We start from the raw sequence: 25,827 nt of genomic DNA, 5'->3' as shown, positions 1-25,827 counted from the left end.
TTTTGGTCTTAAGAGCAGGCTTTGTGCTATTTAGCGCAAGAACTTCAGAGGTAAATGAATTGTGCATTTATTTCATTATATTTTGGAGAACAGTTTCCAATATTTCAATTGTGCTTTTAAGGTACATGAGGAGCACAATTTGGAAGAAAACTAGAGTAGATTAGCACCCAGGTGGTGTTATTGCTGTTAAGAGGTATCTTTGATTAAGAAGTGAGAAACCATGGTTGTGCATTCAGCCATTCCTGAGGCTGATTATAAAAGGTACTCTACGTATAGCTAGGCAAAGACCATCTGTAACATACCTTTTGAAATACTATTGTACTGAGCAGTAGACTTTTGAATAATAAAAACTTCAAATAGTTTCCAAGTTCTAGAAACTGTGTACTTTTTATATATTTTGATCCTGTAAACTGATAAGCAGCAGGCAACATAGTGCAGTAGGCTGCTTCTCAAGACTGCACTGCTAATGAAGAGCATCTTCTTTCTTGAAGTTAACGATTGTTACATACTTCCTGGTATCTGCTGCCTACCCCTAAAGCTGATTGCCTTCATGTACAAGTTTGTGAGAGAGATTTATACTGATTTTAGAAGCCTGCTATTTCAGCAAGCCTTCATCCATAGTGTCCATGTCTCAATGTGAGTCAACAAGATTCTATGGATACTCAAAATATTTTGAAACCATATGAACAGAATGTGTATTTTCCTCTGGCTACTAAAACTCAGTCATAAAGTCTTCATAGACTTATAATATGCAGAATCCAAGCAACTTGGCAAATAAATTGTTTGTTAAAGCATTTTCTGGCTGTATCTCCAAACTGCATTTAGACAAAATAGCATTTTGTTCATGCCAGGTATTGGACTGGCTGCTGGAGGCTCAGGTTTTCTATTCAAGCAGGTTGGAGCAGATTTCTGAGTTGACCAGTGACCTTCCTAGAGAAGAATGTTCATACAACATTTGTCCTTTGTACAAATGCTATGGGTTGGGGAGAGAGGAATTTTATATTGCCTGTTAGTAGAGTATGATGTCCTGAATTAACAACAACAAAAAAGTCAATTCACATACTGATTTCTTTTTGAAAGAATTGGAAGAGAAGTAATCTGAGCACTATTACTTCTTTAATGGATTACTCCAGGGTCCTCAGATACTGGTTTTGAGGCTAGATATTAAAATGTTGTCTTTCAGAGAAGGGAGCTTGATCTGGAGATGTGTACCAAGACTTGTGAGTGCCGTTTTTATTTCCATCTTAATTACAATGTGAAAAGCTTACATTATGGTTAATTTTCCAGTAGTTATTTGTGCTTCTGTACTGTACATAAGGAGCATCTAAATTAGTTAGTTTTATCATTTAGTGTCTTCTTTATCTTTTCAAATAGATCTCCAATTCTGTTTGTATATTTTGTACCATGTAGCAATTCATTTGTTGTGCTGACTTGTTCTTTGCTTCTAGTTTATGCTTATGCTTTCGTCCTTTATACATCTGCTTTCATATGTAATTTTTTGTTGTTATTTTTGTATTCTGGTACTTTTCATTATTTTTTTTTAAGTATCTTTCTTTCTCTCTGGCCCAATTTTTGGCATGTATTGTTTTCATCAGAGATTCACATCTAGTGTTATATGAAAGGTTCTTCTGTAAGAGTTCATAGGGGACTTGATGGGAAGAGGCTTCGTTTATTCTTCCTTTGCAGCTCTGCTTATGTCTAAAATTGTGTTAAAATGTAACAGAAATGCAAAGGAAGACGCTTTGGTACCTCTAAATGTTGCCTGTGCCTAAATCTGCCCCTTAATTATCTGATTAAACTTCTGCAATTTGGAAGTAGACAAGAACGCATTGAATTTCAGCGTCTTTTACAGGACAGTAATTGCGAATATTAGATATGAAGTGTAGTTAATTTTCCTGACTGAATGTCATTGACTGCAAGAAAGTTGCACAAAATTACCAGTGCCGGAGTTTAGTTTTACATTTTGGCTCCACATTATGCATGTAAATAAACAGCCACATGTAATCAACTAATAAAGTGAAATACAGAAAAGAAAGAACTTTCTATTCCAAAGGCTCCAAAGGATTATCAAGTTAATGGCTACATTTTTATTCTGATTTTGTAGAAGACCATGTTCACTGAAGGAATATAGTTCTAAATCTTTATAATTTTATCACATTTTTAAATGTCTGATTATTTATAGCACTATTTTGGTTTTATCATCCATGTTTAGTTTCAATAAACGTATATTCTAGTCAGACTAAAGAAATGTACCGAGGATGAATTTCTCTGGTGCAAAACAGGAGCAATCCAAGGCAATACCTGACTTTTTTTGTAAATATTTTAATAGAATTGTAAATATGATGAACCACCTTGGTTGCGTGTTTGCTGTATAAATAGTTGTTGCAGAATTTTTAGACGGCATTAAAGTACCTGAAAATACAAAATATTATGCAATATCAAAAAGAAAGGCTGCCACATACTGATATGTACTGGGTATACACTAAAATGTTTGCAAGGTTTTACATTTTATTCAGTATAAAATACTGGAACTTAGTTCTCTCAGTCCCTATAATAGTTAGGAGAGTAAAGTCTAGCTCATCGATGTGTAGCACTGGGGCAATCAGCTGTCACTCTTCCTGATTACTACTGATGTGAATCTTATTGATTCTTACAGAAATAAATACTGTTTTGGGAAGCACCTGCAGGTTCTTTTTCAGGAGGATTTAACGTTTATCTAATGTTTATTTTTGTATTTTCTAAAAGTGTGCAGTTCGTGCAGCTACTGAAGGCAGAATCCTTGTGCTGGAAGGTTTGGAGAAGGCTGAGCGGAACGTCCTGCCGGTGTTAAACAATTTACTGGAGAATAGGGAAATGCAGCTTGAAGATGGTCGTTTTCTTATGTCTGCAGAACGTTATGACAAACTTCTGCAGGTACGGAAATGCTGTTTGGATATTCCATGGGTTTTTTCATGTTCTTGGTAGTGCTAGAATACTGTTATGAAGGGGAGAGTACTAATTAGTGAAATGGAGGAAATCTCATCAAGGTTTCTATGTTTTTTTTCTGGGATGTTACATAGGATGACATAGGCAGGGTGAAAGCTGTGTGAAAAGTCAGACTGCTGCTTGCAAGAGCAACAGAAAGTTTTCATCTGTATCTTGTCCGTGCACATGAAAAAGAGTAGTCGATGTTAACATTGTATGAAGCCTGTATGCTTCTAAAATGTGAAAGCCACAGTGTGAGAGTAACTAAAATATACTTGAGAAAATAGATTTAAATTGAAATTGTTCACAGGAAGTTCAGATAATGCTTCAGCATTGCTGTAGCCCTGTTGCTAAGCTTTTAAAATGTTAGGATACCAAAAAAAAAACGAGGTCAAGATGAGCAACACTATATTCTTTAGTGCTGTCTTGCCTTTAATTTACAAAAGTATATGTAAACAGCCAATCTAAATTATAGGAAATGGTTAGAGAATTTTCTTTTGATAGGAAAAGGGATTTTAGCATCTGCTGCCATTGCTGCTTTAGCCATTTTACTTTTTTTTTTTCTTCAGCTTCAAGTCCTACTGCTTAAATTTGAGTGGATACTTTTCAGGCTTTTGGGGTCCTCAGTAAATCTCATCAAACAGTTTTCAGTAGTGTTCTGCACCTTACTTTCATGTACCATAGCTTCCGATCACATACCTGTCAGTCTCTCCCAGCAGTCTGACACCTGCTTGCTCATGTTTCTGTCTGTCATACCTGACAGTGGTAAAGTATGTAATTCAGACCCATGTGGCACAGGAAGGAAATTTGCAATAAGCTTTCTGTCATTGATCCTGATTGTATGAAGTTGCCAACTATGCTGAAGTGTAGTGGATTTCTGAGAATATATCATTATTTCTTATGCCTCTCATCTGATGCCTCTCTCATCATCTCTCATCTTTCTTCTGATCCATGCCTTTACCCAAAACATTTTTCTGATATTTAATTGGTAGATGCAGTTGTTGGAAGCATTATCATTGTATTTTAAATGTAAGCTTTTAAAATGTAATTGTATTTAAAGACTGAAAATGAGAATTCAAATTTAGATAGGATTTGGTTGCAATTATGCAAAGCATCTTCCTCTTTTCTTTTTTCCTTTTTAACACTTTTCCTAACGATAAAATGTTTCAAAATAAGTGCCTCAGGCACACTGCTAATAGTATATGAATTAAATAAATCTCTTGCTACAATGCTAAATCTAATATTCTTGTTTTGTTGTTTGGGGAATATTGTATTATATAAGCTAATGTTCTTTTTCTCTTCTCCTGTGTGAATAATTATTGTACATCTAGATCTGCAGGAAATGTACTTATGTATGGTTTCAAGGAAGACGTAACTGTGATGTGGGAAGACTCAAGGGTGCATTTTTTTGTGTGCAGTGAATTTTTATATAAGTGAAACACAACATTTAATATCTAGTTCTGTATTCTTGCTTATAATAAAGCATAATTTGTAAATGAAACTTTTAAAATGCAGATTTTAGTCTCTTTTACAGTTGTAAGAGGGGAAAAAAAGAAGAAAAGCTTGCTCATGGTAACCCACTTCTAATGTGTTAGGATAAAATTATTTTTGTGGTCCATTTATTTTCTGGGGTTTTTTTGTGAAATCAGTGTCTTAATGATACCTTCTCAGCTTTGACCATCTTCAGTCAAATTGCTACAGGCCAAAAGCTGCACTTAATCAAGCATTCTATCTATGTTCATTTTTTAAAAACTTGCTTTTACCAGCCCTAAATTTGACTAGTTCAGTCCTTTCTAGCTCCCCTGAATGAAAGACATTGCCACATTTAGGTTGAATGACCTGTTAGTCAGTCTACAGCATAGTCATCATAAGGTTTTAATGATGTATTCTTTTTCTTTTCTTGTTGCTTTATTTTAATTAATTTAGAGTCATACAAAATCAGAGTTAGATGCATGGAAGATTGTTCGGGTTAGTGAAGATTTTCGAGTGATAGCATTGGGCCTGCCAGTACCCAAATACTCTGGTAACCCTTTGGATCCTCCCCTTCGGTCTCGATTTCAAGCTAGAGATGTTTATCATCTGCCCTTTAAGGTAAGTGTCCTAGCAGAAGGGTCGGATTATGTGTACTGAGTAGAGCTAATATTTTGACGTTGTGTTTTACGTACCTCACCTTTGAAAAGAATCCTTGAGTAATAAATTTATCTGAAAGGGCATTTTTCATAATGGGGCCTAATAAATTCCTAGAAAGCAGGTTTATTGTTGCCAAGGAACGTCGCAGCAGAAAAATAATTTCCGTAAAACATGTAACCCTAAAAGAAAGATTTTATAATCTTTCTTCTTTTATTTGTTTATTTTTTTAATAAAATTAATTTTGTGTCAAGGAGCGAGTAGAATCCACATGTCTAAATTAGAGGGGAAAATAGAAATTTTACATCATGAGCTGTGACCTATAATCTGATCCCCAAATTAATTTACTCTGTGATTCTGTGTTCTATTTTCAGGACCATCTTCAGCTATTATATTCAATTGGATCAAACATTTCCACAGAGAGGTATTTTTTCATAATTAAAAAGAATAAAAATGGAATGAATGAAGAAAAGTGATGTCCTTTCAGGATTCCTTGCTATTTTTGGGTCTTCTTTCACTACATAGAGACCAGAACTGAAAGAAATTTTTTAATGTGTGTGGGTGTATGCTCACAGAGCTTTTCATATGCAGCCTTCGTATAATGAATCCTTAATGCTTTAGAACTTCAATCACACCTTTCTTATTTGCACTCAGAAATAGTTTCAGCATCTTATACTCTATTTAACTTTTTAGACTTTAGTATTTTAAATATAGATAGCATGTATAAAACCATGTAATTATTTTTTCCTATGCAGAATTTCTCAGCTCCTGTCTTTTGCTACAACTCTCTGCTCTCAAGAATCTTTTACATTGGGACTTCCAGATTTTCCTTTAGACAGCTTATCGGCTGCAGTTCAGATTTTGGTATGTGCATACACATGTGCTGTGAAACTGTATGGGCTTAAAATGTCTTAAAATTAGATTTGGATTATTCATGTTGTTAGAAGAAGATTAACATTTAAAAAACAAACCTGAAAAAACCTAAGGATGTTTTGAGGGAGAAAACCCTTGGTCAGATATCTCTGGATAATACTTTAACCATATGGCATGTGGCATAATAGTAAAGGACAAAATATGGCATGATGGAAGATTTGTGGTGTGATTAAGTGTATCTTAGTTCTCAAAATGGGTTTTATTCTGCTAAATCATCTTAACTGACTTCAGATGCATCTATAGCTTACCTGATGACACTGACATAGTCAGTGAAGAGAAATAAAAATCACAACCTAAAAGTTCTTCTGATTGAGTAGTATGCAAAATCAGATTGATTGCATTACAGAGACCCTATTATTCTCCATTGACACCAAGAAGGACCCAAACCAACCGTATTCAAATGTGGGTGAGACAGTTAAATTGTGTGAGATGAAGCCTACATTAGGCTTCATCTTTGGCTTGGCTGGTGGATTTTAGAATAATCATAGTCATAGAGGGTTACCTGAAGATACAGGTTGTGCACACTTGAAGATGCAGTACTTTCTGAGAGCTACAGACCACCATACGGAAATATAACTGCTGCACTTTGCTGAGTTCACAGTGACAGATCAGTCAGGTCAGGACTACAGCTGAGGCAGTCTTTCTGCTTTCTGACAGGCTTTTGTTCCTTGGACTTTATGATTACATAGTAAAAAGTCAAAGTAAAAACTGAAGATGCCTCCTGAAGGAAGTCAGGGAGATGAGACCTGTATAAAGAGAGAGAGGGGCTGGGGCTGTTTTACGTGCTGGAAGATACAGTCTTACAGTCTTTACAGGAGGGTAGAACACCAGGACAGCTTCTAAAACCCGCTCTCCAAGGTGCCAGCTGTTTGTAGAGAGGACTTTCTCTGTTTTGTCTCCTGTACAGTCATTTTACCTATGGTACTGCTCAGCTGCAGATTACTTCTACATATTTTACTGGATATACATTAAAACATAACAATTACTTGTGTTACTGTGGTGCTCAGTCCTCTCAGTTGTGCTCGATACTTACAGACATAATTTTTTTCTGAATTAGTTATACTGCATCAGATGTTAAGAAGTGATTAAAATTCAGATTCACAGAAATGAAATGGTATTTGAAGGGCTTTAGTAAAGAAATACATGTTGGATTTTAAAATAAATTGTAACTTTTTATTCGTTGAGCTCTGTAGTGAAAAATTATTTTTAAATGAATGCCAGATGGCTTTCAGAGTAATAGAAAGAAAATGAGCCTTAAGCTATTATCTAAACTATGGAATGAAGGAAGCATTTTATTTTACATTAGAGAATGTGAAGTGTTATCATTGTATGACAGTGGCTTTTTTAGGTAGACGAGAACTGTTTCTTTTAGAATTAGTTTTAATCACTTGTTTTTTCTAAGCTGACTGTTCTCAGTGATTCTAGCTACAACATTTTTCCTCCACATGCTGGGTCACTGCCATCCTCTACTTCTAGCTTGGTTGATTTACTTGTTTAAAAGTGTGAAGGGAATACATTGTAATGACTAGCTTCTTATCTTCTGTCATGGATTCAAACAGTCCCAAATGTATTTCTTCAGTTGAAAACTCTTGCCTGCTGAAAGGAAGAATTTTTACATTGGGTGCTGTTCTGAAGAGGCTAATTTCATACACGCCATTGTAATTATTATTACTTTGAGATAATGTGGACAAATTATATGTTATGTCTTTATATAGAGACAGAGCGCTTTTAAAATGCAATGAAGGGCTCCCTGATCCTTTAAGCAGGACATTTACTACAGTGACTTAAATGGTTTATTTTTACTGATCTTTTTTAAATATGGAACATTATAAATAGTATTACTGATTATAAGTATAAATGGAATTATGCATTTCATAAAATATGCATGTCCTGGCTTCATTTCTAAGCAACTCTTCTTTCAGTTGGTGCCTATGTAAATCCAAGTGTATAACTGAAAATCAGTTGATTTAATTTGAATTATATAATTTACTTTTTACTTGGATGAGGGCTTAAAAAGTAGTGCTAGTCCTCTGACTATTTTTCACTACTGTTACACACAAGAAGTTCTTAAAAATTTACAAGTCTTTTTTAAAACAAAAAATCAAGCATTACTTTAGGGTTTTTGAAATACATTTTTCCACCATGAAAGGCTTTATGCATATGTTTCTTGAGTATTCATATATGCATTTCCATTTCTTTCTCCACTACTGCAGCAAAATTATTGAATCTTTGTCTAGTTCAGGCAGCAACTGACAAAAAATTTAGTACTTGTAGCTAACAAGAAGATAGTAAAAAAAAAGTTTTCAGTTTTGTGTGGAAAGTGCAAGTAGACTTAGTATCTCATTTCAAATCAAACCAGTTTTGATCAAACTGTTCAGAAATTTCTAAGAATTGACTTAAGTAGAATCTGTACAATGTGATAGAATAAAAATTAAACACTAGAAGTTGATGTAAATGAGTAGATCATTATTGTAATATAGATTTCTTGTCGTACTGATTCTTTTTTAGTAGTACTATGAAGCTTGGTTGCCTGTGGTGGAGTTTGTCTCTCCGATCTTCAAATGTCTTTAGGTATCTGAGCCAGTTACTGTAGCTTCCATTTATGCACAGGAAAGAAAGTAATTTTTAGGATCTGGTGGTTCTCATCTACTATAGACATCTATATTATAATGAATTGCACTTGAGAAATGTCTGTTTTGACATTTGATTGAATACTTCGTGTAGTGGTCATTTATATGTTGCTCTTGCAGTTTTGTTTGAAGTTCAGCGCTATATAAGATTTTCAAGTTAATGGATGTTGATCAAATGAGCCAATAATTTCTTTTTTTAATTTGAATTATTTAATTTGAATAAGGATTCCTTTCCTATGATGTCAGTCCAGCATGTTGTTGACCGGCTTTACCCCTATAATGTTTTCCTTGGAAAGGAAGGCAGAACTGCAGTCAAAGATGCATTAAAAGTAAGTATTGTACATATATACTATAATTCCGGGGAGCAATGGATTATGACAGTAGTTCTCCTGACTAAAGTTTCTTCACTACTTCCATTAAAAAAAGAGAAATTTTAGGTAGACTGAATGGTTGTATTATTGCTGATGCTAAAACAGTATTTAAAAAAACCCCAACCTTCATAAGCTAGTAGATTTCATTATAGTGAAAGGTGAGACCTCTGTGTTCTGTAGAATATTTAGGCCGCAGTTCAAGACTACAGAAAATCCCTCATTATAGAAGCAGTTAATTAACTTGAGAGTAGCTACTTATATGGTTATGTAGTCAAATACTTAAAAAATACTTCTGGCATTTGAGTTTTAAGAGGAGATATGAAAATGACTGTAGAGGCCACATGCACAAAGTACATTCAGTATAGCATGATTATACATTGTATTAGTCTCCGGGTTTGGTCTGTGTTAGTCTTTCATTGCTTGTTGTTGGTCAGATCTGTTTTGTTGTTTTGTTCGTGTTTAATAATAATTTACAAAGCCTACAATTATGAGGAGTTACTCCATTTATCCTTTTAAAACTTTAGTGCAGTGCCAGCTTTCTTTTACTTTTGAATATGTTGTAGGAGTTCTGTACGCTGTTGAAAATAAGCATTCACATCTTAGAGCATCTCTACCAGCTCTCTCAATCCTGAAAATTAGAAGTTATTTGTACATGAATATTAGAAATAACCAACTTCGTAGCTAGTGAATTTTTATTTTTCCTAAAACCAAGCCTGTGTGTCATGAAAATGTTTGTAGCCCATCCCTGCTGACACCTCTCATATGCTGCCTCTTTGCATTGGAGCTTAGTCCTGTATTCCCTGTTTAACCAGGCTGGTCTCCTACTTGTCTTACTGAGTTTTGGGATGGACAATCCTTGCGTTTGAAGTTGACCTGCTAGCTTTCATGAGGCTTCAAAGCTGCCTCCTATGGGGTCCTACCTATGACTTCTCTGAATAAGCCAATCTGGCCTGAAATCCAGGATCTGCAGTCTGTTACTTGTCTTCATCACTTCCTCTTACGATTTTGAACTCCATTATTTCCTGGATGGTACAGCTAAGGCTGCCATTGATTGCCATATCCACAAACAATTGCTCCTTATTTGTGAATAGCAGGAGCTGTCTGTGCATCACTGCTGCCAAGCAAATGCAGCACCTGAGTTGAAACATTATTCCAGGCAGCCTCAGAAATCTAGATTGATTATCACGCTGTGTTGCCCTTCTACCACATGTCAGGGTAGTTGAAGTTACCCGTAAGAGCCATGGTCTGGGTGGAAATAGACTCCTATCTGCTAGCAGAGGAGTAGCAGTGATTTCTGTTCTTAATATGCCTTTATTTTAAATCCTTTATGTCATTTGGTTTTCCCTGTCAGTTACAGACAGTGAATGTCTTTATGTTCAATACCATCAGCTTCCTCCATTTTCCATTTCTTTGATTTTATGTGTTGTGCATGGTTTTGCTTCCCATGTAAGATGGGTTGATTTGACTAGTAAAATACCTCATTATATATATTTTTGTGGGTTAATTTTCCTTTATTTTTTTTAATACTCTTTCTCGTTACTACTTATACAAACTTGTACCATTATGTCAACAAGTACATGTAATCTTACTTGGAATTTTATTCTATTTGCACACAACAGATCTTGTTAAGGAATGAACCTTAAGAAATACAGAAAATAACTGGTTGTACTGAGGAACTTCTGTTTATAATGATATTTTAGTAATAGCAGTGCCAAAACTATATTAAATATGGGTAAGAAATTATTTTTTTTCCATTTCATAAGAAATATGATGTAGAGGAGTCTGGCAGCAGCAAGGTGATTTCTTACTCTACCTTCCTACAGATTTTCAAAGAGTGTCCAGCTAATATTTGCCATTTAATACTGTGTAACAGAATACAATTAATACAGTAATCTTAACTGGGAGATATCAAGAGTTGAAAAATAAATACTTGAAGTGTATTGCAGTTGATGGGTTAATTTGTGTGAATTGAATAACTTAGCATCAGCTATCATTTAAAGAAAATTAAAGAAAAAAATCATAAAATGTAAACTTTAGGCATCAGACTTGGAGATAGATATGGGGAAGTAGTAATCTTGCTGATAATGTATCTTAATTTCAGGAGATCTTCCCTTCCAGTCAACTGTTGGAGCTGAGAAGTGAGGTAGCCAGTGGTTAGGGTAAACAGCTAGCTTTGGCAGCTGTTAGACCCCATGCATAATTCTTGAGGAGGTCATATTCTCAAGGCACTGTCTTTCCAAACCTTATCTTTAACCTGGGTAAATCTTCTCCTTATGTGCCTCCTTGCTCACTGAGACTCCATCAAGACCTAGGTATTCCTCTTAATCCTTATTTTCAGTAATGAATTAATGTGAAATACTGACTTATACCTTCCCTGTAAGTTAAAGTAGCTTGTTACAGTGTTAATCTAAAGATGCTTTGAAATTCAAATCTCTTGTTGAGTGGATCTAGTTGGAATTAAAACCTGATTTAGAGTTAACTCTGTCTATCAGACAACTTTTTTTATTTGATGGAAATGTGTGTCCTTATGTCAAACTAGTTAGCATCAAAAAATTTTTTGTGGATTGCACACTAATCCCACATCAGCAGTGATCTAGAGAGTTGCTTATCATACAGAACATTTGTACAAGTGCTGCAGTTTGCAGTATTCATTAGTTCATTAGCTTGCAACAGACAGGACAGAATTACCAAAATAAACTTGAGAATGATGTGCCTTTGAATATCCTTATTTGAAGTTTCTGCACTTTGGAAACTGTATCGAGTTCTATTCTGATTTTTAAAGAAGACCTGAAACTTAGAAGGTCTTGGAAAGGAAAATATGAGTTGGTTTGAATTCTGGCCTCTAAAATTATTCTGTTCTGGCATGAAATACTGGCATCAAAAGTTGTTTTGACAGATGAACGTTTGAAATGTTGATTGCAAAAGTTAAGTAAAAATTTATTTAAGCTTTTTCTCTACATGTTTTTTATCTAGAGAAATTGCTGCTTTCAAGGACAACAGTCTCCAGTTAAACATTCCCAAACAATAAGCTTAAGCACATATGTCTCCCACACCATCAAAGTTTTCTATTCTTTATACTACTGCTAGGCATTTATAAAACTGGTCATCTTCATATAGGCTGAGTTTGGTGGCTCATAAGGTACTGCAATTGTTCCATACTTTGTTCCTCATGTTCCATGATATTTTAGTATTTCACTTCAGATTCATCAGAGATTTTTGGGTTTGCTTTTTTAATTCTCACATGCCTTTTGCCTGCCTTTTTTCCCCCACTGTTGGAAACAACTTGTGTTGGTTTTGGTGGGGCTTTTTTTTTTTTTTCTCACCTTCTAATCAAGAGAATCTTCCCGTCAGAGTTTAGAAGCAACATAGATCGGATTTGTCTTAATAAATGAGCAGTCCCTTTTAGCCTACTATCTTAGTGATTAACTTTGCTCTAAGGCCCTTCTAGATTATTTTTTTCATGCCTTGATTAATTCTGTGTTTACTGTCTTGATCCTGTATCAAATAAAAGCTTGTTTGTTCCCTTTGACTCATTTTTGTATTATTTTCATACGCACTTTAATATTACCTCCTTGTTGAAAACTGTTTCCCTTGCAATAGGGAGTCTTCAGAGTACGTAGGCACTCTCTCATGGGGAGTGGGCTAATATTTAGGAAACTGGAATCTTTTTTTCTTGTCAACACTTTTGTTCACTTGTAAGATATTTCTGTTGCAAATTTTGGTCTAAGGAAGGATATCTTTCTCTTTTATTCCCCCCAGAATAGTTTGTAATCTTTGAGGTTTTGCATTAAGGAATGGTCTTAGTGCCATTACGTACCATTGTAGTGGAATCTGTTCAGACTTTGCTATCTATCCCATCTTGCACTTAAAGTTCTTATAACGCTTCTTGTGAAACAGTTCAGTCCTCTTGTTCCTTGAAAAATTCTCTTTCCTTCCCATGCAGAGAATCTTCAAGAAAGATTGGTTGCCTTTGGATTACTCTTTTGGATAGCTTAGCTGTCTTGTGGGTTCAGCATAGTGGTTATCTGCAAATAAGTCATTTAAGCTTTCTGTTCCTTTGACCAGCTGGATCACCAGCATATTCTTTGTAGTTTCAGTGCTGAGACATTACTGATCATTAGATACTTCCAAGTAGCCAGAATTCCTCTTCTTCCTTTTTCTTCTTTCTTTTTTCAAATTTTTACGGTTTGCCTTTTCTCATGTGTTTCTAGGTGTAACATGCCCTGATGATTATGAACTGCCAAACTACTTGCCTTATTTTTGGTGCCCAGTCTTCCTTTTTTCTTTCCTCTTGAGTCTGAGGCACTGAGACTGCCCATTTCTGACTCTCCAAGTACCTCCCAAACTTTCTGATACTGAATGTGGTCAATAGTTGCGGCTTCCAAGCCACAAATATTTTTACCTTTGTAGCTATCAACTTGGACTTCGTGTGGAGGAAGTTGTTTCTGGCTCAGGCAGAAGAATAATGTGTTGTACATCCTTTTCATGCCACACTTTGATTCCATATTTAGCTGTCATAATTCTAAATGAAGAACTGCGTCAGAAAGATCTTTCTTAGTCTGAAAGCTACAAACATTTTTGTTTGCTGCTCCTGTTCAGGTGTAAATGTGGTAACTTGCTTACATGTGATGAATTCAGATTGTACAAATTCAGTTAGATGAAGTCAAGTTGTATAAATTCAGTAACCATCTTCACAGAGATAGTCCTCTTTCACCACCCTAATTTAGGGACTAAAAGTCTGGCTGCAGAACCTTCAACAACATTTAAAGAAAACAAACAGATAACCCCCCAAAAACTCAAACCAAAAAACACCTTAGAAATTTTAGACTCTTGAGACCTTTGTATACGACGTCTGCTGCTGCTGTCTCCAAATCTTTCTTGTTTGATGCAGAAGCTGCTGGTGAAGATGATAATCTTGCTTGCTCCCAGTTATTTTCTTTTGGTGGTATATGATTAAGGGATTTTAGTGTACAAGCAGTTTGCAATTTTGTGTATGAGCAGTTTTTACCCTATCCAAAATGCCATTAACTTAGTAAGAATATTACAGTTTACTAATGAACGTGAGAGTGGTTCATTTAACAGAATTATAGTTGGAGCATTTCTTAGAATCAGTTTTGAGATACTACGCAGTAGGCATTCCTGTCCTCTGTGGTTGTTTAAACATTTAATGGTATCTGAAGTAGACTCAGCTGTTACAATAAGAATATAATTTGGTGCAGTCCTTTACTGAGCATTTATCTTAAATTCATGTTTAAGCATGAAATTTTTGTAGGCTCTTGTTCCAGAATGGGAATTTACGAAGTGATGAAGAGCCAAAGTGTTTATATGAATGCATCTCGGTTTTCTTTCTAAACTTTAGCAGGAAGTGCTGTGAATCCCAGTAGTAATAAAACTACATGCTTTTAGAGAGTTATTTTGCATTAGTTACTTCTGTTTAAAAAAAAACTTTTTTTTTTTACTTTTTTTTTTTTTTTTTTAGGATTTAAAGAGTTGAATAATACTCCTTTTCTCTGGTTTACTCAGCTTCCACTCTGTTGAATAAAGTGGCTCTATGAATTCAGTAATTTCAGTTAGTGGCTCATTTGTGCATAAACCCCCCGACTGATTTCCCCTTCCCTAACAAAATAGACTTTGTACAGGATATTTTAAATGGTTTTCATGCTTGCTATATACAGCATAAAACAGAGTATAATGCTTAAAAGAAGATTGGGAAGACAAATGTCCCCTTTTTTTGTCCTTGATATACCCAGAACATGCTGAAGGCTTAATTTGTACAGGTTATCCTCAATTTTCATTGTATGATAAGGCTGTGGAGCTAAGTAAACATAATGTTTGATGGTTATTTTTATTGATAGCCAGATGTTTAAATCTGCAATTGGTTATAATGACCTGCAGAGGTAGGTGATCTATTTGTACACATGCTAAAGGCTATCATCTGTTTCTCTTATTATTTTGGTCTGTCAGGCTAAGACTTGGCAAAGTCACCATATGACGTTTTCACGTTACATCTGCCACTACAGTCAGAAAAAAGTAGATGATATACAATCTTTTTACTTTGGTTTTAAATGCAAAATGTATAGGCCAATATGAATATGAACACAGGTATGCGAAGTGAAAGTTGAAGTAAGTAAATGGATTTAGGGCTTCGCAAGCACTTGAATGTATATGTGGCCTTGTTTTCAGAAGGAACAGTTTTAAAAAACAGAAAGCTGTGTTTAATAATTAATTTGCTCCATCCCCTAATTCTACAGCGTTTTGAGCTTCAGGATTCAGAAAGCCACTTGCTTCCCCAAAGGATTACCAAAGTAGAAAGGGCACATGGAAACAAACCCTTCAAGGCTGATGTAACTGTCCAGATTGGTGAAAAAGAAGTGACGTTCCAGGTGTGAATTTATATCTTCATAAAACTATGTATGTTTTTAGATATTAACTTTTTTTCATGTCGTTGAGAGTTTGACACACTTGATACAAAAACACATTTACACTGAATATTTTTTGGTAGAGTATCGCATTTATTAAAAACACATTTAGATACTGTAATATTTGATTATGGATATACAAAATTTTATTGCTAGATAAACTCAGACTTTCCTACATGTGATTCATTGAAGTTTCTTGTGTTAAAAGAAATGCTAAAGAATGGATGAAAGAAAAGCCTCTAAATTTCCTTTTTTTATTATTGGATTAGAATAACAGAGTACTTATGATAGTTTTGGTGCTGTTTTGCCTTTTTATTCTAGTAAAGACAATAGTCTGTCTTCATCTACACTTCAAATAAAATCTAATGAATGTTTGGTAATGTTCTGATAGAAGATATTGGAAAAACAGAACAAAAGTAATCGCATCAATGATGGTTAGTTTGAGTTTCTTCTGATGAAGTTTATGAAGTGCTAGGCAGTGAAATAAGGTCTTATTCATGCAACATGCTGAACTGTGAATTTGAAGTTAATGTTGAATTTGGAGAGTCTAGAATTAGTGGGAGTCAGAGAGAGGTGAGGAGTATCCTCAGAGAGTTTGTACTATGACAAAGTGAAAAGGGGAACAGCAGCAAATGGGAATTTGTCAGAAAAAGGTGGGTCTGTAGAGACCTGATTTAATTCTTTCTTGAAGGGAAGATTTTTAATTTTGTTTGATGTGTAGGTGATACTTTCTGAAAATAGGTCTGCAGAATGTCTCTTTGGGAACAGGAGGGCATAAGGAATTTGCAGATGAAATGGTTCCCAGACTAGAATGGGGAGTGGAAATAGAGCTGTAACGTGGAATACAACTGAAACTTTGCAAAGTTGTGGTCAAAGTAACTCCTTCAGGATTTCACAATACAAATTGCTCTTTCACTTCCATGTTTGCCTGATGAGCAATCAATATTGGTGATTTTTATATTTTGTCTCTAGCTGGAACAGCAGACCTCAATGCTGTAATTCAATTTGTTCACACTTTGTTATTTTTTTTATTAAAACGAGGCAAAGGAAGTGTGAAGGAGGTTGTCTATTAGAAGTTGTATGATTGAATGTTTTTTAAGTGAAAGATACAAGTTTGATGGATGACAATCATCAGCAAAATACTACGGTAGTTTTGGAGAAGCATAACCCAGGCCACACAAAGCCTAGAGTTGTCACAGTGTAGCTTATTTAGCATTTTGATTTTATTAATTTTTTTCCTTATAGGTTCCAGCTGGGACTGGGCTGTTAAAAAAGCATTCTCGATCAGACACTTTTATAAAGACTTCCAGCCATAATCAACTGTTGGCAGAAATGATGCAATCCCATATGGTTAAAGATATGTGTTTAATTGGAGGAAAAGTAAGAATTGAAATTTCCTTTCTCCCTCCTTCCCTGTCTTGCTTAGAATGTAATCTAGTTCTTACTTTTTAACTTTTTAGGGCTGTGGCAAAACAGTTATTGCTAAGGAGTTTGCTGATATACTGGGATACAGCATAGAACCTATCATGCTGTACCAGGTAAGTAAACTATGCTTTAAATATGATCTAAAATATAATATACAGGTGTTGATTCTTTGTATATATTCTCTTCCTCTCTCAGTTATTTTAAAAACCGCAGTAGGGCTGCATATATAAAATACATATAATTTTAACCCATATAAAATATGGGTTAAAAAAATAAAGGTTAGCAAAGATTTCAAAGATAACAAAGTTTTCTGATCATTATAGAGCATTTTTTACTCTCTCTGTTAGAATGCTCATCTAAAATATCTTCTCATTGCAAGCCTAAATAGAGGGGGTGCTGTGCAGCAATATAGTTAGTACAATGTTACTACATATAAACTACCCCTGATACTTTCCTTTAATTCTATTGAATTCATTGTGAATGTGTAAGAGAGGTAATCTAAATAAAATGTAAGGAGAATCATTTAACAGAGTGTTTTTTCTCATAGCCACACAGAATTGACAGCTCATTCTGTGATTTGTGTCTTCTCCTTTTTGGATTTTTTTCCCTTTTTGAAATATGATTCTTGCCTTTAGATCAGAGTGTTGACTGCTTGTAATTCATGCATATTAAATGCCTCCAGAAGACCTTTTGTTGTTCCATTTCTTTCTTTCCTTCTTTCTTTTCTTTCTTTCCTTCTGTCTTTATTTATTTATATTTCCCCATATGCTATTTAATCTTACATGGAATTCTCCATTACCAACACTATTTATTTTTTTTAATTTTAATTGTTATGGAGACAGTTTCTTTATTGTATTAAGGATTTTATTTTTCTAGGCAAGTTTTTTAACAATATTTCTCATGTTCCATTAGCTTAATCTTTCTTCTGGGTTTTTTTTTCTTTTGTTTGTTTGTTTTGGTTCATTTTTTGGTTTGTTTTTTTTTTTTTTAATTGTTTCTTCTGTCGAGATCACCTGATATCCTCTTACATGTTCAATTTTTCTGATGCCTGACACGTGGAATTTTAGTCATTATAAATTCTCTGCCTTTTCTTTTTTTACATTTCTGTTTATTCTGACAGTTACAGTTGCGGTGGGATTGTGTTGCAGTAGATTAGATAAGGTTCTATGTTCAAAGTGGTTGCATTCTAGAAATATGAAACAAGGGCTTGTGTTTAAATATAATATATGCCTATCACATTCAATGAATAACTTCATTATTCATAGGTGCTATAACAAACAGACAGTAATTTTCCACTCTTAGCCTAATTATTACTAAATTGTTTATGTTATGTCTTAGTTCAGATGTGGCTTTAAAGATGAATTTGGGGTGAAGTGTGCATTAACTCTGTTTGAGACATGCACAAGCAGTTGACATATTTGCCTTAAAATAGCAGTCATGGGGTAAAGTGGCAAGAAGGAGGAACTGGAGAAGTCATAAGGGTGTCTAAGGGCTTCGATGGTGGTGGCAAGGAGTTTGTTGTTGCAGCTGTGTTTTTAATGAGTTGAAAGATGAAATTTAGAGTAATTGAAAGAGTAAGGGCAAAGCGAATGTTTTATTGAAGAAAATGTAAAGTTTGTATTTAAAAAGATTAACATTGAGTAGTAGTAATGGTTCCAGGAGGGGTGGACATGCAGAATAATAAGGGAATTAAGGTTTTGGAGCTGTCAGTTGTCTTGGCACAGTGTCAGTTGTCTAAAAATGGCCCAGTGGGACTGCTGTATGTTTGGGATTTTTCTCTTTGATTTCATCCTGACAGTGCTTCGGGCTTTTTCACCGCACTAGGGTATTTTTGCAAACTCCAAGCTCTGTTATGCTTAACAGTCCCCCATAGCCAGTGGTCACTCAGAATTGTTAGTCTTAGATCTTGATACGCTCTAACCTTGTGACATAAACTGAAAAATTACGAAATTAAAAAGCAGAATTAATTTTCTAGCTTTTCACAGTAGAGATCACATATGTAAGGTTTTCTCCACAACCCTGAGGAATGAAAACATTCTCAAATAAAATATGAAGTGAAGAGTCTCCCATTACCTTGTGAGTCAAAATACACCAAATATCACAGGATTTACAGTTCTAAGTGATAATAGGCAATGCTGCAGAGGAACATTAGCATCAGATTTAATGCAATATATTGGTCTCTTTCTTCCATACCTTTGCTGCTTGAAAGTTTTCACAGGCAGCAAGGAGACCTCCAAAGGAAGAAATGGCAGTAGCAGCTGCTTTGGAAGTGCAGTGCCATGTGGGGAGAGACACTGACAGAAATGGGTGGTGAGATTGAAGGGTAGAAACGGATAAAAAGTGAGACAAAATAGGAAAAATAAATATTACTGATGCTGAAGAAAGAAAGACAGTCCATTTTATGTTTTCCTGCACTGCTGAAAACCTCCCCAGACAGGATCCCGCTGCTTTTCCTTCCCCCTGTATGGCTTCAGCTGATAAAGGCACAGACTCTGAAACTGTGTCTGCATAGATGGAAGTCGGACAGATGACTCGTGCCCTTTTCTCATGCTTTAAGGTGACCAGATGTGAGCAGATTTGGGTTCCAAAGCTACATAGCCTCATCAATGCAATATTATGTTCATAGTAATATACTTGGATTCCCAGCAGCACCTATTACCTTCTGTGCAGTGGCATATTAAGATAGGTGTGTAGTGTCTGAGGCAGGACTGTGTGTCCAGTTAGCCTGCATACTTCTGTCTGCGCTTGTCACTGTAAACGTATTTTAAAATCATCCCAGAAAAAGACTTCTGCAACTTACCAAACCTGCTTACGGACAGGCACACCCTAACCCTTGTTTTCTTGCACGCAGTACAATATTGGGTACTCACCAGCAAAAATAGACAATTATTTGGTTAAAAACATGGCCACTGTTTTTCAACATCCTACATTTAATTAGTATGGCTTTGCTGTATAGGAGCGGAAGACTTCCTTTTTGGAAACACATAAGAAGAGCTGACAATGAAATTAGTTACGCAGTAAACACCTGAAGGGATCTGTAATTCCTACGTAAATAAAATCTAGGCCAGGGGTTTGAAGTATTTCACACTGAAGCTAACCTTTCCTTTGGTTTTACCAGGGTTTGATCAAGTTCAGAGGGCAGACGGTTTTTATAGAGAGGCTTTTTGGTGATATCAAACAATATCACTAGGGCAAATGAGTGACTGTTTCTGAGCTCATCGTTCACTATAAATTCCTGTGTAGACAAGTCTACGTAAGATCCACATGTGTATCTATATGTATAGATATTTCCTATGTACAATGTCTTACATAATCTCAGAAGTTTTTATAGGAAGCAGTTTATTAAAAAAATCATTGAATGTAGGTAAGCTATATATCTTTGGATAAATTTTAACAATGCATTTGTTTTTCTTAAAATATGAATACAGAAGCTTTGCATAGCAAACTAATGGGATAATTTAATGGCAGAACAAATGTTAAATGTAGTAATTTATATAGTAATTCAGCAGTGAAGGCTATGAGAAGCTGAATAATGCTGTAAACTTAGCAGATTTTTCTACTTTGTTCAAGAAAGTGCCTTTTGGATTTATTTTTTTTTTTTTGAGAGATAGCATATTGTCCTAAATCCATTTCTAAAATTAAGTAGGTTTTTATTTGTCCTATGGTTTATTTTTATTTTCCAATAATTTCTGCAGCACAAAAATGAGCAGTAGCGCACTTATCTTTGGAGTGAAGCAATAGCACTGTTCTTCTTCAGCCTCCATGAAGAAATGAATTCTTAGAATTGTTTACGTATATATGTATATATGTTATGTTTACTTTTAGTTTTAATATTTGCTTCATCATTCTTTCCATCTGAGGTTGATTTAAGGGTTTCAATAGTTTGAAAAGGCATAGCTCTTTATACTGATTTCACAGAAAAAACCTCTAAAAGCTTTTATGTTGTGATATGAGAATCAAATTTACCTAAACCAAGGGTTCCCAGAGCTTTTGAGCACATAGATCATCCCTTATACTAACAGTTGGCTCAGAGAACAGTTCCTGTCTCATTTGTGATATCTGACATCATTATATGGATTTCTCATTATATGCAATTCCAGGCAAATTGCTGACAAAGGAAGTTCATCCTGATTAGGAAAGGTTTGTTTTTAAGTTGTCTCTTAATGCAGTTAAGCAACAGCAAATGAGAAGCAGCAGCCAGCTAGTTCTTTGTGGACTGTAGCTAGGGAACTTTTGGTTCAAACTGTTTAAAATAAAACATTTTCTTCCCCCAGAGTTTCAGGGGGAAAAAAGCGCAATATTCAAAGTGATGTTACTACAGTTTTCCAGCAATTTGCTCCTTTTCTTCCCCAGCAAAAACAGCCTTGTAAGCACATCACTAGTGTTTGTGTACTGCGATGTTTTTGTTTCTAGGATTACTTTTTTTTTTACTTTTTTTTTTCTTTTTGCATGACCTCATAATTTTTTTTTAACAAATTCCTTCCAGGTTTTTTATTTGAGAAATACTAACAAAATACAAGTCCAAATTGGCATGAAAATTAGGAAACATAGATTTTTCACCTCATAATTGCCAAGAACATGATTAGTACTGCAAGCCATGAAAAATGGCTACATTGGAGGCTTGTATTGCTATAGCTGCTAAAAGGAGTGGAACATAGGTTATGCTACTTGTTTTCTGTCCTAAACTTCTTTTTTCCTCTATATAAGATATTTTATAGAATAGAAAACATAATGTAAAACACACAAAAAATTTACAATGACTGTTACAAATTAAAGTAAACATTTTGTTTCAAAAGACAGTATATTGCTGTTGCCATTGGTTTTCCCAAAATAAGGGCAAAGAAATTAATTCATATACTCTATTACCTCCCCTCAAAAGGGAGGGACTTCAGTGTTAGACTATTCTAACAGTATATATAATAATGTTACAATTTTAATATTATATAATAAAAATTGGTTTAGGGTAAATAAATAGAAATAATAAATAAAACCAGCACATAAATAAATAAAGAAATGAAATCTCTTAGAGAAACTTCACAGGTGTTAGCAAATGATTCTTCTTTTTAATGCATCACTAAATTTATTCTCATTCAACCATTTAAATCACAATATAAACATTCATTTTATATTTGAGAAAGTATTTAGCAGCAAAATACACTTCTGAGTTTATCTCCAGAAAATTAATGCCTGCTGCCCAAGTGGTTGCTGGAATTACAGATGAACATTGTACATAAGCATACTAGGCTCCCAATCAGTTCATGCTGTATGTTGTTTCATTCCTCTAGAGGTGAATTATCAGAAGGTGTGTTAGTCAAATATTCAGTATACAGCATTTACTCTTCACTGAATTAATGCTTCTGATGCAAGTCCTAAAAACGCTTGCATTTTTCTCTGGCTTTGATAAAAATGTTGCATGTTCTGGTTTTAGTCTAATTCATTAATAAAATAGAAAAGAGCAAACACAGCAGTAAAAAAAACCCCAACAAAACCAACTAAATATACCAATAAAAATGTGGTCTGGTTTTGTGGATTTGAATGTGGGACTTTAAATTATACAAATGTGGAAGCACTGAAGGAACCAGACTTTGTCCTGTTATTTTAAGGCTTTTAAGGAAATGTAGAAAGAGGAAGTGATTTAGGCTAGATGATGTAATGTGTTCTGTTTTTATTCTTTAAAGTTCAAAGGGTTTATAGTTGTGAAAAGGACATATGCAAAAGCTACAGGTACAACAGAAAATATTTTTCTCATCTGATTTCAGGTTAAGTTGTGTTCACAGCACAACCTGAGGAAGGAATTTCATCTTCCAGATCACAAAACAGCTATTACATCTTTGTTGATCTAGTGCTTACCTGTAATAATGGAACATATAAAATATGTGTGCTGAAGGATAATGTAGAGTTTGCCTTTGGTTTTGATTTATCCTTTAAGCATTATTTTGCGATGTGCTGTATACTTTCGATATTTTCTGTGTTACTGGCTTCTTTCTTAAGCTCTTCTTTATTCTCTGATGCTTCCACTGCATTTTCCTGCTGAGAGGTGGAATGTCATGCTGGTTTGTGTTGAAGATTAAAGATGAAATCTTTGTTCTTTTAGGTGACTTCTACATGAAATAAATGACTCCTGTTTGTTCCAGGTGTAAATTGCTGCCCCCTTCTGTACACAAAGCTGTGTACAAGTTGTCATATGTTTGCATTATGTTTAAGGGCGGGGGGGAAGGCTTTTGTTCTAGTTTCAAAGAGGTGATCTTGGCAGGTGTAAAACTTCCAAAGGCTAATTAACATAGTGTATGTGTAAATTTCTGTGTGTATTTCTAATACTCTTTGGAAAAGTAATTGAAGATTTCCTGCTAGTCTTCTTTGGGTATATTCTCAGGAAAACCAGAATGCAGTTTTTTAAGCAGAAAGCATGTACTTGTCAGTGCAGAAAGTAGAGCATAAATATATTCATCCGATGAATTGGTACTTACAGGATATGACAGCTAGAGATTTGCTACAGCAAAGGTATACGCTTCCTAATGGAGACACTGCTTGGAGACCATCGCCACTTGTTACTGCTGCCCTGGAAGGAAAGCTTGTTATTCTTGATGGCATTCATCGAATTAACCCTGGCACTCTAGCTGTACTTCAAAGGTCAGGATATGAGCACGCAAAAGTTGGCGGTGCATTGAGCAGATGCATACTGAGAAATAAAGTTCCTTTTGGTGAATATGAATTTCCATAAGTTCAAGAATACTGTAAAGATCAAGCTGAGCATTGAAGTTTCATAGAATATGTGATGTTCAGTCTTTACATACTTAAAAGCAGAATAAATTATTTCATGTTCTTTGTAAGTGTATAATACAGGAAATTTCAGCTCTTTGTAAATACAGACTGTAACTCTGAATTGAAGGAAGAGTTCAATTTTACTTCTAACTTAGGAAATCTAAAAATTAGTAATATTTGCACAATGATTTGAAAATGCAAGATGTCAGAAAATGTTTAAAATACTTTGCATTGTGCTTCTAAATAAAATTCAATCATTGCAGTTATATGTAAAAACATACTTCATTTTTATTGCAAAAAAACTCCTAAACATTAATTTATTTTTTATTGAGTTATGAAATAAACCTTGCAGAACAGTATTAGTAATGGCAAGTGCTATGTTAATAATAATCTATACTGTCAGGTCAATTTTTTTCTGCTATTTCATGTTCCTGCATCATATACTGCAAACTTAAAGGACATCACCAGCTTTCAAAGCAGGTTGTAGCAAAAATATTTTATGCCTTCTCTTACTATACATGTATGCAGAAGGGTAGAAGAGAGAACTATGCTTGCCTTGTTTTCCCCTTTTAATCAGTTTAGCTTTCCTTTCTGATTTTGACGCATGCATGTATTATATCTAATCAACTTCTGCACAAAAAAACGTAAAAGGTGGGTCTGTATGTAGGTTAATCATTAAAGGCAACTGAAATATATTGCTTCAAGAAACAAATCTAAAGTATATTACTTGGTAAAGTATAACAAAATGGGCTGTTTCATGCTATTTATGCACACTCTACTGGTAAGACAGGATTATTTTTTTTTCTTTTTCTTACCACATCTATTTAAACTAAGTTGACTGACTATGTGCTGAAACTGTTTACTGATGCGTATTATTTTACCTACACACCTGGATGCATCTTAAATTTTCTTTTTACTATCACTCACGTAGGCTGACGTAGCTTTTAAAAAAGCATTAGTTGATATAAGTATATGTGAAGTTATCAAAGGCTAGATAAAGCTTATTCTTTATTTTCAAACAGACTAATACATGACAGAGAACTGACCCTCTATGACGGCACCAGGTTGTTAAGGGAAGATAGATATCAAAACTTAAAAGAAGAATTACAGATCTCGGAAGAGAAACTACAGGAAAGGTAAAGTGTCAGCTATGACTATAGAATGCAAACAGAATTTCATCCTGTAAAAAGCTTAATCTTTTTTTATGTTTTTTTCAAAAACATCATGCAAAATACTTCTCTATTAAATTGATACCTTCTAATCGCTAAAAGAAACATATTTTAAACATCAGTTTCCTCATGAGCTTTTTTTCTTTCTGTGGCATGGGAAAATTATATCCTGTTTAGAGTGCTTGACCTGAAAGGAAAATGTTCAGTATCCTTTAACAGAAGGAGTTAGAAATTGAGGAGCAGTTATAAGTACATAAATACATAGATACAAAGGTATGTAATATTTAATTTTGGAATATTTTATTAGGACTGTTGGAAAATAAAGATAAATTGAAATTAAATACAACTTGTTACTTTCTTTTGCCTCATTAGCTAGAAAGCTGGTATATAATTTACAACTAGTATGGAGCAGGAAATCCTAAGGATGGGTTGGGACCCATTATGCTTACTCTTTTTGTTTCTTCACTTCCACGTGTCTGCTAGAAACATTCCACAGATAGAAACGTTTTCTAGTCCTTTGAAGCTATACCTGTTACATAGTCAAACACTACTGACCAGTTGTAGTTAGTGGGAGGGATATCGTTGAGTGTACATCAAAACAAATGCAATCTGATATTCAGTAATATATAAGGAGCTAAACATTCTGTGATTCTTAAATGGCTCTGATCTCTGAAAAAACATTCTATGATTCTATGTCAGGTATGTGTGCACATACTTACGCTGCAGGGTATGCGTATGCCCAAACTTTGAAAAGGCTTTATTGGTTATAGTAGGAACGCATTCATGATGCGCCACCCTATTTCTCTCAATTGTCTCACTGAATACAATTTTTTTCTTTGACCTTCATAGTCGCCCTTTGGAAAAGCTATTTTTCTTTCACTGTTTGTTATTTTTTTTTAGTTATTTCTAGTTCTTTTTTGATCCAAAATAGTGTGTTTTTTAAAAAACATCAACAACAACAACAAAAACACCACAACAAAGCAAACTTTTATTTTAGGTCTTTCATGACATTTATGTTGATTTTTTT

General features: G+C 34.6%; 1 protein-coding gene across 4 annotated transcripts in view; it reads left to right on the top strand.

The window, feature by feature from the left end:
• The window catches only part of VWA8 (von Willebrand factor A domain containing 8), a 173,664-nt gene that overhangs the window by 30,863 nt on the left and 116,974 nt on the right, over positions 1 to 25,827 (top strand). For 2 of the 4 annotated variants that reach the window (XM_030475494.1, XM_030475512.1), the window contains exons 5-14: positions 2,746 to 2,913; positions 4,891 to 5,055; positions 5,466 to 5,515; positions 5,847 to 5,955; positions 8,879 to 8,983; positions 15,277 to 15,408; positions 16,690 to 16,824; positions 16,905 to 16,982; positions 23,339 to 23,499; positions 24,654 to 24,767. In XM_030475494.1, the coding sequence (XP_030331354.1) occupies positions 2,746 to 2,913; positions 4,891 to 5,055; positions 5,466 to 5,515; positions 5,847 to 5,955; positions 8,879 to 8,983; positions 15,277 to 15,408; positions 16,690 to 16,824; positions 16,905 to 16,982; positions 23,339 to 23,499; positions 24,654 to 24,767 (1,217 nt within the window). Of the gene's footprint in view, positions 1 to 2,745; positions 2,914 to 4,890; positions 5,056 to 5,465; positions 5,516 to 5,846; positions 5,956 to 6,370; positions 6,431 to 8,878; positions 8,984 to 15,276; positions 15,409 to 16,689; positions 16,825 to 16,904; positions 16,983 to 23,338; positions 23,500 to 24,653; positions 24,768 to 25,827 lie in introns of all 4 variants that reach the window. The other 2 variants (XM_030475503.1, XM_030475521.1) reach the window with 2 other exon arrangements.

The sequence above is a fragment of the Strigops habroptila genome, chromosome 2 (genome assembly GCF_004027225.2).
Source record: "Strigops habroptila isolate Jane chromosome 2, bStrHab1.2.pri, whole genome shotgun sequence".
In the NCBI taxonomy this organism is placed as follows: Eukaryota; Metazoa; Chordata; class Aves; order Psittaciformes; family Psittacidae; genus Strigops; species Strigops habroptila.
Note: the sequence above shows the minus strand (reverse complement) of the source record. Positions and strands in the feature narration are given on the sequence as shown.